The sequence below is a fragment of the Corapipo altera genome, unplaced genomic scaffold (genome assembly GCF_003945725.1).
Source record: "Corapipo altera isolate COAL_440 unplaced genomic scaffold, ASM394572v1 108, whole genome shotgun sequence".
Classification (NCBI taxonomy): Eukaryota; Metazoa; Chordata; class Aves; order Passeriformes; family Pipridae; genus Corapipo; species Corapipo altera.
In genome coordinates, this window is record NW_020885028.1 from 617,583 (window position 1) to 632,331 (window position 14,749).

The 14,749-nt window shown below is 42.9% G+C and overlaps 1 protein-coding gene across 1 annotated transcript in view; it reads right to left on the reverse strand.

Annotated features, from left to right (window-relative positions):
- The window catches only part of MYO9B (myosin IXB), a 43,010-nt gene extending 28,639 nt beyond the window's left edge, over positions 1–14,371 (reverse strand). The window contains exons 1-3 of the mRNA XM_027668136.1: positions 14,297–14,371; positions 8,941–9,050; positions 5,443–6,336 (exon numbers count right to left, since the gene is read on the reverse strand). Coding sequence (XP_027523937.1) covers positions 5,443–6,279 — 837 coding nt within the window. The 5' untranslated portion in view covers positions 6,280–6,336; positions 8,941–9,050; positions 14,297–14,371. The remainder of the gene's footprint in view (positions 1–5,442; positions 6,337–8,940; positions 9,051–14,296) is intronic.
- Positions 14,372–14,749: the final 378 nt, after the last annotated feature.

Consider the following 14,749-nt stretch of genomic DNA (forward strand, 5'->3'; position numbering starts at 1 on the left):
GAGCAACAACAGCGGCAGCAGAAGCAACACTGGCCGGAGAAGGTGGCAGAGAGCCAGAACAGATAAGAACTGAACTAAACAGCAAATGGCATGCACTGCAGAGAGGACTCCTGGAAGGAGACAGGGAGCCAAGAGAGAGCCAACAGCAGCAGATGAGAGCAGAACTAGCTCTACAGAGAGAGCTGGGGTAAGAACTGAACCAAAAGACCCCAGACTCCTTTGAGACCCCTCTTTAGTCGGGGTGGTAGACTCTTACTGACTAGAAGTCCTAGATGGAGTATAGGAGCTAAGAAGCTCAGTCGTCCTGAGAGCTTAGCCAGGACGGTGTGTGAAGGTTGACCTTGAGGCCCTCCCTTGCTGCAAGCTACAAAGAAGCTCGCAGCCATCTTTGAGGCAGGGCACAGGAGCTCTGCAAGGGGCTGAGTCCCCTGAAGATAAGGACCGTCGCGAAGACCCCTGAGCTTCGTGATATGACGTGGTGATAGTGCCCTTGTCCCGGGAAACGCAGCCCATGGAAGACCCCTCGTTTGGAAAGACGAGTGGCCGAGGGGACTTGGATTTCCCCATCGTATGTGCTGGCAGAGATCCAGCTATGAGCTGCTGCAAGAAAAAGAAGAGAGAGAGAGCCTGCTGCCTTAGAGACATTGCTGCTCTGAAGAAGGGATCTGTCCTTCTTCCCTCCTGGACCTTTATTTGGAGGGGAGAAGAGATCTGATCCATTGTAAATACTGTATGTCATGGTAGAGATAGTTGTGATTGTGTGTATAATGTATTATAATATTTATTTGTACAGTCATTGTAATATATTCCCTTTCCCCCATTCTGAGTCTGGCGTGTTTTGTCTGGAAAACCCATCTCACATTAGGTTGAGATGTGCAAGGGGGCTTGGACTAGAGAACTGGATTTTGGGGTATCTCAAACCATGACAGAGGCATAAAGTGGATCTGACACTCAAAACTCCTACAGCAGTGACAGATTTAAAAGTATTCAGAAAAACATCAAATTCTCCCTTTATTTGTTGTAAAAAACCCCACCCCAAACCAAGCCACACACGTGCTCCCTCCTAACACAGGAACACAACTAAAAATCTCATTGTATTAATTCCTAAGAATTGCCAAAATCTGAAAAAGCTACTGGAGTTTCCATGTAAATCACAGACAGAGCCACCACTGCACAGCCCCATCTTCCCACGTGCCAAATGACATGGAAGACTCAAATTCCACACCCTGGAAGAGGAAATTACTTTGGAGTTGAGCTTGGTTTAACAGTGGTCTTTACAACCATGCTGTGAAGTATGCACTCACCCAGTGTTCAGGGTCATTTTGCAATTCCATGTGCTGTGGGATGTTCCAGGGAACTCCAAGCATGGTAAGAGTAAAAACGACCAGGTGATTTTTTTCCCCAGGAGTTGTGTGCAGCAGGGAAAAGCAGCAACAATGCATTTTTACCAAAAAAATCAAGTAACATCTAAGCAAATGGAAAAAGGAAGTTCCATTCCTCCTCTGATTATGATTCTTAAACAAACAGATGCAGATAAATGTTTAAAACAACCACTTTCCCTGGAATAGAACAGGCTACACCTACAAAATGGATGTACAGGCTTTGATGGCAAATACAAATGAAAACCGGAGTTGAAGCTTCAGTCCATCTTATCCCAAAGCCACTAGCACAATGGGAATGTCATAAGGAAAACAGAGCTACAAATGGCTTCACTGTGATTTCCACAGAACTGTAAGGCATAAAACTTTCTACAGTTAAATTTGATAAGTTTTTTTATTGCGGTGAGTTCTAGAAAATCTGATCCCTCCCCACCTGCTTACGCTGTCAATAAAAATTCTCCTTTAGAAGACCACTTAATGAATGCTTCCTGTTGGACTTTTCATTTTATTTGGGCCTTAATTCTTCCCAAAGAATGGTTCAGTGGTATTAGGAAATCTTCAAGAACACATCCAAATGGGAACAAGCAATGATTTTCCACATAATACAGGAAAAATTAGGATTCCCCCAGTATCTGTCCCACCTCTCCTCAACTCCCATTTCAGAGGGAAATGAACTTCCAGCACACTCAAAAAGTAACTGGAATTCTGTAATAAACCCAAGATACTGAGGGCTACAATTAAGGACAGACAAGTCAAGAAGAGCTCTGCTGCCAGAAGAAAAGGCTCCAATTCCCTCTGTTCCCTCACCACATGCTCCCATCCCCTTGCTCAATTCTCTGCCACTTTATTAAATTAATTGGCTTGAAGAATAAGTTAAATTTAGGTTTCCAAAATAAATTCAGTCTTACATTGCACACTGTGCATTTTATAGCCAAAACATGCAGTTAAGACATTTTTCCCTGATGAAAGGAAAATATAAGTTTATTGGAAACTTCTTCAGTGTATATGGAAAGGTTCGATTCTCTTGTTTGAGAGTTGATAAAATAAACAAAGCTTTGATTCACTAGTCCCAATTTGACCCAAATAATAGTTCCCAAATATAAATTCCTTTTTAGGATTCCAATCCTAAGTAAATTGAACTTAACAGTCAATACAAGAAGGCAAAACTCCAAGTCAGGGAACTATATTTTAATTACTAGATTTAGAAGAGGATGAAAAAGTTAGGAGTATCTTAAAAAGGAGCTTATATTTATCTTCCCACTGGTTTTAAAGAAATTGCTCTTCACCAGAGATGATCTCCCTTATCCTGGAGATATAATTAAAAAAACAAACAAACAAAACAAAACCCACAGCATAATCTGAGAGTTAAAGCAACTGAATGTCTCCTGAACTGTTAAAAATCAGCATAAACCACAGCTTGGGGCTGTGCTGAAGCATCACTGCACCATGGAAGGACCCAGCCTTTGATTCCTCTTCTCTAGAAAGCTACGAACAGTGCCAAGTGTAATCAGAATTATTGGAATTGAGCTCTGCTTATTAGATCCTCAACCAGGAACCTTAGAAAGAGCGGAGACTGAGCAGGAAGCATCTGAGGCTCAGAGCTGACCCATGACCACCTTCCTCTCCCGAGCCCATGTGACAGCACTTGTGCTGATACCAGATTTAATTTTTTAACTACACCGGCTCAGTATCATGTCTTTCGTTTCCCAGATGTTTGAGGTAATATCAAGCATCATTTGATGTCAAATCTCCTTTCCTGGTACAGCTATAACTCCATCCTTCAAAGCCTAGAAATTGTGAGCAAGGAGCTAAAATATTAACAACAGTTCATCTGTAAATCACTTAGAGATTTGAATACAGATTAATGAGCCAACACAGAAACAGTAAAAAATGTTTCCAAGTTCCCTAAGCATGCGATAATAAAATTATGAATCCACCTCCACACCACCCTAATTGTGCTCACCCCTCTGTGCTTTAACCCCTTGAACTTTTACAGAAGGTCAGCTTAGAAACAGACACATTTTTACACCACTAAAATGAGGAAGCTCTCACCCAAAACGCAACCCACTTCTACATCATGAAGGTTTTTAGTCAAGAGTACATGTTCAACTTTGATGAGGACTCAGAATAAAACTTCAAAATCAAACAGAACATTCTCAAATAGTTTAGGCACAACGCAAAAAATCCCCCAAAACATCCATGTAAGAAAAATTCCCTTGTAGCACTTTAGTTCCCTTCAGTAAAACCCCAAAGTGAGTCACCACGGATGGATTTAGACGTGACCAACTCTGGCAGGAGTCTGCAGTAACTTCCACAAAGCAATATAAGCTTTCTGTGCATCCCTCCCTAGGACTAAGGTTCGACTTTTTTTTTTTTAAATTAAGCTTAGTGACTGGACTGGGAAACATGGAACTTGACTGTCAGCTGAATCCACTCTGCTGAATCCAATCAGGGTGACTGGATTTCACCTCTTATGTTCTAAACCCACCATAGTGACACTTTTTAATGCACTCTGGATTTACATGAATATATATTCAATTCTGAAAGATATTTTAGGATTCAGATGTTTCTATTTTTTACATTTAGTTGTCAAAATCTCTTATCTTTTGGAATATTTGGGAGGACAGGCTTACACTGAATCAACTCTGACTGACAAACACCCTCAGAGAAGCAGATCAAGAAATTTCTGAGAATTTCATTTTAGACAACATGCTAGAGTCTATCTGGCAAGTCTGCAAGCTAAGCTTTCAATCAGTCATCAGATTTCCAGCTAACAAGACTATTTTCTCACGAAAATCATTCCTAAGTGCTCAGTGGAAGTCTGAAGTAGTTGTGGTACTTAAGACAACAATCTTAGAGTACAAAATCACAAGTATCTCCTCATGAACATTCCCAGATAAACACAACCCTGACCTGTGGCTCCGCCAAAGTTAGGAATTTGAGTTTTGAACTCTGAGCAGACAAACAGGCACACAGGGTTTTACATCTCTGCCTAGTTTGACACAGCTGTATCATGTCTGCAGAGGAGGATATGAAACAGTTAAATTTATCAAAGGCAGCAAGATCAGCTGATCAAACAGGGCTTTCCACAGTGACCCCTTCCTGTTTTCTGGTTAAAACTGTAAACGTGGACTCCAGCAACCAACAAGCCTCAATTTTACTTCTTCTTTCAAGCAGCAGAAAGCAAGGCAAAAAAGAACTTGCACATATTCCTTATTCTTTACAGAAAAGCTCTAAAAAAAGCTTAAACTTCTTTTTATGAGAGTGCTGTTACATTTGAAACTATTTAAACCCAAAAATGACAACGGCTGCATTCAAGCTCTTTGCTGTTGAAGATTTTATTAGGGTTGACCTTTACATCCATCCACACTTCCAGCGTTTTTCCTTTTAGAGAATAAAAGGGAGAGGCTGAAGCCTAAGGAGATCAGTTAAAGTTTGTCCTGCTGTTACCTAATGCAATACCAGCTGTGCCCTCTCTTCTCACGTGTTTAGTTTTGCTTTCTTTCGGAAATGCTGTAATAATTAAAAGCCTAAACACTATCCCGCTTTCTCCTCAACTGACAATGATGCTGTCTTCCAAACAGCTGTAGAAAGGAAATAAATCCCTCAAAAAGTGAGTTCAGAAAAATGCTGCAGGACATGCTCGCACACAAAGGCAGGATCACACTAAGCACTTGGTGTTTCAGTGGAACAATCTTTATAAAAACATTTGCTGACAATTCTATTCAAATGCCATCAAAGCTTTCAGATGGAAAACACAGGTAACCTGTGTCCCAGAATATGAGTGTTTAGTGGTGGAAATAAGTCACATATAAATTACAAGCAACAGGAAGTCAACTGAACAGAAGGATGAGTTAAGGAAAATCAATTAGAAGCAGTTGGGTAACACTGCCAAACACCACGGCAGCCCAGTGACATTTAAGCCTAAACCAAGTGACAAGCCTAAAACCAGTGACATTTTAAGCCTAAACCAAGTGGGTGACTCAAGAGCAACATTCAGCAGCAGTTATTTGAAGTTTTCAAACCCTAATTTTCACAGAAGGCAGTTTGAGCACAGCTTTACCTCCAAGACTGGTCCAGCTCCCAGGATGGTTCTCTCCACACCACTGGCGTACCCTTTCTGGCTCAGAGCCGTGAGACAGTGAATTAAAAAGTTTGTGCTTTGGGTTTTCCCAGATCCGCTTTCACCTGATATAACAATGCACTGATTCACATGTTTTTTAAGCATTGTGTGATAGGCCACATCGGCAATGGCAAAAATATGAGGCTCCAACTTCCCCAGCTGATGATTCTCGTACATCTTGACATATTTGGGATTGTAGATGGGCAGGAACTTGAAGGGGTTAATTGCAATCAGGATACTTCCTGCATAAGTGTAAATTCGGTGCTTTAAGAAGCGGCATTTGAGATTCTCCAGGAGTGTTGTCTCTGTCAGGTTAGGGAGATTGCACAAGTCGTCAAAGTCCTCCTGGTGCCACGGAAGAAAACCCCGTTCCACCAACCTCCGAGCGTCCGTCTCCTTGGAGAGCAACTGCATCTGCACATACTTGATGGTCCCATCAGTGTTCCTCTCTTGCAAGAGAAAGTAGTAGCCATCCTTCTGTGGATGCTCGTCCTGAGCACGACGAGGCCAAAGCAAAACCCTGTGAACAGGAGAATCATTTATATCAAGTACCCATTCCTCTCCTCCAGATTCTTTCACCTCCACAAGCACATAATGTTTGGAGACATCCAAGTTTAAGATGCTGATCACGTCCTTGATGACATCTGATGATGTGCTGTCCTTGGTTGCTGTCACTTTGCAGCAGGGAGCACTTTCTGTTGAGAGTTGGGGGTAAATCTGAAGGTTATAGGCTGCCTTTGCCTGGCAAACTGCACTATCAGCATCTTTTAAACTCATTCTGTCCCCAAATGGGCTTCAGTCTTCCACCCCTGCTTAGTATGCAGTGCCCATTGTCTGAAAAAAGAAAAAGGAAGAATGAAAAAATCAGGTGTTAAAAAGTGTGTACAAGAGGTACTAGGTATTTTCTGGAGGATGAGAATACAATTATTACATAATTAAATTATTAAAAAGCAAATGCACTATCTGTGCACATCAGTAATATTATTCCAAGCAGCCTGTTTGACATATGCCATGGAATGGATAACTGTCACAATACTTATCCTCCTTTACTTTTCCTTTATTCCATGCCACCCCTTCTTCCCTGTTCTGGCAGCAAAAGCATTCATACAGCCAAAGCAAAATCAACCAGGATATACATCCAAATTAAAACTTCCTTGTTTGCCCAGGTTAGTTTTAACCCAGACACTTTCCCTGTCCTGGTTCACTGTATGGCTACACGAACATTCATCTGCTCTCCCACATAAACTCTCCCTTAAAGCTGCACAAGCAACGTGATGTAGCAAGAGGGTTTGTGGTCACTTCCTAATTCAGCAGTGACAGTTCAGAGCAGCCACGACCTATGGCAGAGGGATCAGTGCATGGGTGCAAGGAGGAAGATGGTTCTGACAGAGATCCACCCTTTTTTTTTTTTTTTTCCTCTTTTCCCCCAGTTAACCTCTTTTCATGGGAGGCACAAGACATCCCACTCATCTTGAAGGAATCAGAGCCCAGAGCTGAGCAGAGCTCGGCTCCCTCCGACACACTGTAGAGATTTCTTGGACACACATCACTTACACAGACTCATTTGTGAACCACATCCTTGCTAAAGAAAGGTCTGAACCTGCCTTTTATCTTCCATTTTAGGCAACAAAGTAAAACTAGTCTTATTGCAACTACTTTTCAGCAGTAAACAAGATCTGAAATAACCCACTTAATTCACAGGCCTTTATACCCCATCACATCAACTCCACCTTCAGTGGGTTTAGGAACCTCATCCATGAGTCTCTAAAAATCATTTTGTGTGATTGCTTTTTGCTCCTTTCAGCCTCAGTGCAGGCCAGACATCTAACTCCTATCAACTAGCCGATCAACAGCCTCAGAATCAACTTCTTCCTCACTGTTAAGTTAGAAGTCTCCAGACTCAGTTACTGCCTCTGCCTTTTCCAATGATTTTTCTCTCACCCGAAATTCAGTGCCTCCACATCACCAGGACTAAGTTTACTCGCATTGCTTTAGCTCAACACTTTATTTGCTCATCAAGGGGTACTAAAAGGAGAAGGATAATAAAGTACCCCTTTGTTTTAAGTCTGTAAAGCTTCATATCCAGAATAGCAGTTCAATTTTTGTTTCAAGAACAAAGTGTTATAATTATACACTTACATGCCAAATACATTAAAGACAAAAAAAAAAGAAAGAGGAAAGAGGCAGAGAAATGCCAAAGAAGTTACTTTTTGCCACTAAACAACTGCACAGGAGCTTGTACAAGGCCACAGAGAGTAATCATTTCAAATTAAAATCAGCAGAGTTGGAGGTATTTAAGCTGCCACTTCCACTGCAAGTAATGAATCACTTCACAGAACATATGACATAGTTGTGCCTCATGAACAGCCTCTAAGAAGGGAGTTGTGTTTAAGGGAACACAGAGCTCACAGAAGTCACTGTTAGATAAGCTGGATCGTTTTTAGTGGCTACTCATCAAAAGGAAGGCTGAGCAAGCCACAGAAGGCAAGGCAAACCACAACACATCTCTGACCAAATGGTGTGATCCACCCAAGAATGTTTTTTCCACATTAAATTTCATTCTTTGTTCATTAAGGAGGGCTGATTGCAAGTGCTGGTCATACAGAAGGCTGGAGCAGCGAGCTCCAAGTCCCTTCCTCATTTCCTGTAATTATCACTGACCAGCAAATAAGTCTGAAGTATCTGTGAAGTGCAAGTGTTAAGCTTTCTTAATCTATAAAAGCTCAGACCTTGACATACAGTAGAATCTACTCCTCATGGGGAAGATCAATCTGGAGCTCAGATAGAAAAGTAGAACAACAGTGAACATTTTCCTCTCGAGTCACTCAGTTCAAGGGGGACAGCCTTTTGCAGACTTCCTTTTTCCACCCCCCAGCAATTAGTTTCAGACATACAGTCTGGTAAGATAGAGGAAGTGCCCTCAGTAAGCATTTTGGCCAAAACAGCTCCCTAAAAAACGTGGCAGCAGCTTCTTGCCACCACAGAAGAGCTGGACCTTGGTGCTGACCCGTGACTTTACTAACACACATTTCCTAACCTTGCCTCATGTCAGCCACCAGAATGTGGTACATTGCTCAAGATCTCAGCTCATACTTTGGAAAGAGGAAACCAGAATGCAGATGCCACTGCTCTGCAAGTGACAAACTCAGGGCCCTTACAGCCAGCAGCAATGTGACAGCTGGGAGGGTCTGCCCAGGTGTGTACAACTGGAAAATTCAATTCTTCTGTCTGAGAATGTCTAATCATTACAGAGGTTTGAGGAAAACCTGCTGGTCTGCAGCTACTTGTGATTTCCTTAGTGAGAATATCAAACTTATTTGATGACAATACTGCTCTAAAAGAGACAGACCTCGAGCTTCACACTAAACAATATTTCAAGCCACAAACTAGAGTATAAAAGCAGAAGAGCATTCAGTGAATAGATTTTAAGTTGATTACCTAATGAGTTCCAGTATTCAGCTAAGGACAGAGTATCTTCAAGTAACTGGAGGATTAGCTCCTAGTGAAGTTACATTTCTGGCATCAAAGTAAACATTTTCATGATGGTTCTAAAAGAAAGAAAAGAGTTACTGATAAAGAGATATTGAGAAGGCAGCAAGTAATCAAGAAGTTAAATCAATTATATAGGTCAGTCGTACAGGAGCAAGGAAATAAATGCTAAACAAATTTCAACTCAGTTTACAGATACATAACAACAAATTTATCCAAGAAACAATCCGTATGAGAGGGATAGAAGTTATCCTGAAATAGGCCTGAAAACCATAGCAAGCAAGCAATCATTCAAACAGTGTTCTAATGTAACACCACAAGCATGACAGGGAATATGATTCCCAGATAACCATAAATTAATATTTCGTTAGGCAGCCATCCTACCCTTTTACTCAGAAGATATGTGACCAATACAGCATCTAGGATAAATCCAAAATTCAATTAAAAGCTGAGATAAGAGCAGAAACAACAACAGAAAAACCTGTTAGAAAATGCCCTCCTTAGAGCCAAATACTTTCCAAGCCTCGTCTGTAAGGAGTGCACAGAGGAGTCTGTTATCAGAGTCAGTCGCTGCATGGGACCTGGAGTTTGGTACAAGCATCAGTCTGGAGGACAAAGCCACAACATGGGTGGAATTTGAAGCCAAACAAACTCAGGCAAACATAAGACATAAATGTCACCAGAAGGTTAAACTGCACTGCAAAAACTTAACTGACCACAAGGTCTAGTTGCCAAAGTTCATTTTGGAAAAATCAGCCAGTCCTCAGTTACAAATGGGCCTCACAATTAGAAAAGTTAATTAGGTACCATCCTCTCATTTATGTCCAGAATGGTCTGAAGATACGATTACAATGATTCCTTCTAATTTTATGGGGAGAAATTTTAAGCAATTGAAATAATTATTCAGTGTGATTGGCTCATCAAAGAAGCACAAGCACAGGCAGAGAATACTGGGAGAAAAGCAGAAATACAAGAGAGAAGGTAATACTGAAACCATGCAAACCCTGCAGCCCAACCACCTCTGCTTGGTTCTGTCTGTAGATGGAAATTCTGCAGTTACCTCAACTTCTTTCAATACTCTTTCTTACAAGAAACCCCTTTCCAACGCACGGAGGATAAAAATCTGTAGCTTTACTTTTTGCTCAGACAATTTTAATAGAAAAACCAAACATTCCAATTCTATATGATAATTTTGATGGTATTTTATAAGGGTTTTCAAGACTCCAATGAATTTTTTAATAAGCCAACACTGTTCACTTCATAACACAGCAGATCAGCACAGGGGATCTGTTTAGTTTAAATAAGGCCATATTTTGAAGCCACATATTTAGTCAGTGAATCACAGTGAAGCTAAAAAGGGAAAGCTACCATTACAGCAAAATTGTTGAGGATGAACTTTATAATATTCCAGTTCTTCCCATTTTCAGTGCTGGAAAGGTTCAAGCTTCCTCAAATGGAAAGGTTCAAGCTTCTCCCATTGTTCACCAAGTAATTTTCAACACAGAAGGAGAAATGGATCACAGGTACTTGACCTCTGATATTCTTAAACACCAGAATTGCCAATGACCATCCCCAAAAGAGGCTGCTCTGTCTGATCAAATTGAAAACATTTAGCAATTTCAAAAATATCCATTTATTACCCATCCTTGATTTCCAAAGCAAGGAATTTCCAGCAAAACAGGCTGCAGAGACACCTTAAAATTTCCACAAATAACTATGCAGTGCAGGTAAAGCAAAGACTCTTGTCCTACCTCATGTCATAGGGACAGAAGGTGCTGTTAGTTAAGCAAAATTAATTTTAATTTCCCCCGATATTCCAGGCGTTTGTAGATTACCTGAATATTGCTTAGTAAAAACACTTCAAGGCTTTCCTTGGTTTCCTTTTTGGTTACAAAAAATTCCACTGGACTAAATTTTACACCCTTGGGGCTTTTTTAACTAAAAGCCCTTGGCTTTTTCTACTCCAAAGGGAGGAGTTCTGAATGGAACATGCAAAATTACAACACATTTGTAACTACTCTTTGTAATCAACCCTGGTACGGAACTTACTGCCCCAGAGTGCCTGGCAAAGGAGAAGCTGGGCTGCTATGTATAACATAGGAAAAAGGCAGAGAAATCACCTTTGGTACAGGCAGTTCCTCCTCAGTTACCTGCTCCCTGCAGAGAGATCCCAACTCACACCCTCAAACCCCCCCAGGTACAGAGACCTTCCTCCGAGTGACTCAATGCACAACCTCACCTGAAGACAAGGATGCCTTATCAGGCTTTACAGTGATATTAAAGGTCTATTTATGACATGTTACTACCTTATAAAAAGTGCAATGTCAGAGTTACAGATGTACACGTAAGTATGATTCAGAGGGAATGAAAACATGGGCCTGTTGAGGAAACAGGAATGAAGGCAAAACAACTTTACTTAGAGGTAAAGAACATAAACCAAAAGAATCTTGGAGACTATTCTACCACCTTTTGTAGCTTTCTTAATTTTATCCTTAACAGCATTACAGCTGTCAACAAAGGAAGTCAAAATTTCACTGTTCTAATGCTGCATTTACACTGATGAGAAACTTTTTAAAGAAACTTTGGGTTGAACTTTCATGTGAACAGAACATACACATGTCAAAAATACCTTTAAAAACACTTTTATTGTAAAATATTCTTGGTCTTTAAAGGAAGAGTAGATTTTTTTAGAGTCTGCATTGAGTTTCATTTGGTAATCAGAGACACACAATACAATAAAGCCTCAATAAAAGGAACCCCACAAGCCACACTTAAGTCACTTGATACAGCAAGAAAACACAATATACTAGAGAGAAAATCTCTGAATTTTCATTTTCTGAAATAAAGAAATTTCTAGTCCTTTCTATTAAAAATATAAATTCTTATCAGCATCCCAGGCTTTATTTCTCCTTGGTATTTGCATAAACAGGCCTTGTTTCTTAGAAATGTGATAAACTCCTTCAGCCTTCAAACTTGCAAAAAAAAAAAAAAGTTCTGAACCACAACCTTTTTGTTGAATCAGAATTTTTCACTCCTTCCCTTGGCTGTTGGGACAGCCAATACTGTTGCGTTTCTTAGGAATTTTTCCTTTTTTAATGCCTAGGATATGCAAATGCTGCCTTTTGACCTTCTAGCTGGCAAAGGCCACACTGAACTACGTGCATGTGAGTCAAACAGTTATTCAGACATGGAATTATTCAAGAAGTCTAATGTTTGAATCACTAGTGGTCAGAAAACTCTGCCTGTACAAAGCATTGCTCTCTAGGTGGAGCTCATTTAAATTTTTCATCAGCTGCATTTACTCTTCCTCAATTATTCAGTCCTGTAAGTGTTTTCCACCAAAAACCCAGAGCTGGGAATCTTCCCACCGTGTTTGTGCAAACAGCTGCCTGTCACCGCAGAAGCCGCAACATCCAACTTCTGGAAAAGCTTTTTGTTGAGACAAACGTTCAAGTAGGGTTAAAAAAAAAAACCCAAACCCCAACCAACTAAAGCTGTATAGTTCTACAAACGCAGTTCCTTTACATTACTGCAGTAAATCCTTACTTACGCTAATAAGACTAAAGACTGAGGAAGTGGCCTTAGATGTATCATCCTGAAAACCAAGATATCAGACTTTAAATGTAGAGATAGAGAACCTCATCATAGTTCAAAGACAAAATAATCAAGATTACTTCTTTTCTAAAAAAAGCCAAAATTCATCTTGACAATAATATGAATATGCATTAAAAGTTCCCCAAACTGCTTCCCCTGCATTAAATGGATTTGCTCCTGACAAGATTCTGAGTGAGACACTGAGGGCCTACTAAAACCTGATGAATGTGACACCTGCATCCCAAACCAGAATGCAGGGTTACCTCACACTGTTACTTTAGGTCAAGTTCTTCAGCCATGGATTCCAGCTACCGGGTCTGAAATCAAAGTTCCTAATTACCCATGACAAACTCCTATTTGCAAACAGCTTGACAGACACTCCGATACCAATCCACCTCTAGGAGTAACATGGGAGGATGCTGATGACATCTCTGAAAGGCTAACTGCATCTGCCGGAAGCCTGAGACCATCTCCAGCCCTTTTGCTCCACTGCCACCCATTTCCACGAAGTGAAATCAAAGAATACTGAGCTCATTTGCATCCAAAGGGCCTCTCACTTTTCACAAATGGGACTTGCAAATAAAGTTGGGTAAACATTTTGCCAAAATATTTAAGGAGTAGTAGAAAACAAGGTTAAAAATGACACTGGGAAGTCATCTTACATTAGGATCACACACCCCTATGTCAACTTTATGGTCAGGAGAGTCATGAGTCAGGGTAGTAGTGTGCTACTTTTAATCTAGAAACATGTAACAAAGGATGTTCTCAACTTGCGAAAGTTTTACTTTCCAGAGATTGCAAAACCAAGCTTACCAAAAAGCCCGAGCACTACCGACATACACAGAGCTAGAGGCATGAATCAACTGGGCAACGATGGTCACCACGATAAAGCACAACCCCAGCACGGCAGCAGCGCTGTCAAAACAGCTGCCCGAAACCAACACAAACAAAAAAGAGCTCTGAGAGTTTTAACGAAACATTTGAAAGATGCTGAGATATTACAGGCTGTTCATACCGAGAGTCAGAGGCGAAAAAGCAGAAGGCTGTGTGTTTGAAAGATGGGAGGAACAGGAGGTGGAAGTTAACACCGTGCCCGGCTCAGCGGCCGGGTCTGCCCCGGAGACGGGAGGCACAGTCTGGCATCAGGAACATCCCTTCCCCGGAGCACCTCCGGCTCCTCGGGCACGGCAGATGCAGAGCGGGTCCAGCAGCACCGCATGTGCCCCCGCACGGTGCAGCCCCGCACCCGGGCACGGCACCAGCCCCGACGGGATCCGCTCCGGGGGCGTCCCAGGGAATCGCTCCGGCCCCGAGCTCCGGAAGGCTGCGCAGGAGACCTGCGGCTCTCCCCGGTTTGGCACCGACCCCCAGATATCCCACGAGAACAGACCCCAGACACCCCCTCGGAACTGCCCCAAGGCACCGATCCCCGCATAGCTTTTCAGAACGGACCCTCGGACACCCCGTCGGAACCCACTCCCGCACAGCCCCTCAGAACCAACCCATATCTCCACCCGCCTGGCACCGACCCGCAGGTACCCCCTCGGAACTGCCCCAAGGCACCGACCCCCGCACACCCCCTCGGGACTGCCCCGGCCGCTCCATAGCGATCCCTGCTGCCGCCACCGCAGCGCTAAGTCGCCCGTAGTGAAGAAGGAGGAGGCAGAGGAGACCGGGAGGACGGAAGGAGGAGGCTCGCTGAGCCCGTTACCTGCGCCGGTGTCGAAGCGCGGACGCACCAGCCCCACCGCAGCCACAGGCCCCGCGCGCGCCACTTCCGGGTGGGGGGGGGGGCGCGCCCATTCAGAGCCGTGTGCGAATCGCGCACGCGCCGCCTCGCTTAAGGGCCGGGGGTGGGGGGGTGGAGTGTGTTCGTGGGACCGCGGGACCGCGGGTTCGACACCCGACCAGGGTTATTCCACCGCCCGAGGCTCCTGGCACAGCTGGGCAGCGGGAGCCAGGTGCTGTCTGTGTGTCTGTCTCGCCATCTGTCTGTCAGCGGCAGTGGGCGGATTCCCGTCAAAACTCAAGAACCTGGGCTGGGAGCGTCGCCGCCCGGCGCTGTGAGAGCTCCCACTGGGGGAGTGGCTGCTGCTCGATGTGTGACAGCGCTGGGGCAGCGCAGAAGCTCCCGAGCATAGTGTGCTTGGGTTCACTGAATCAC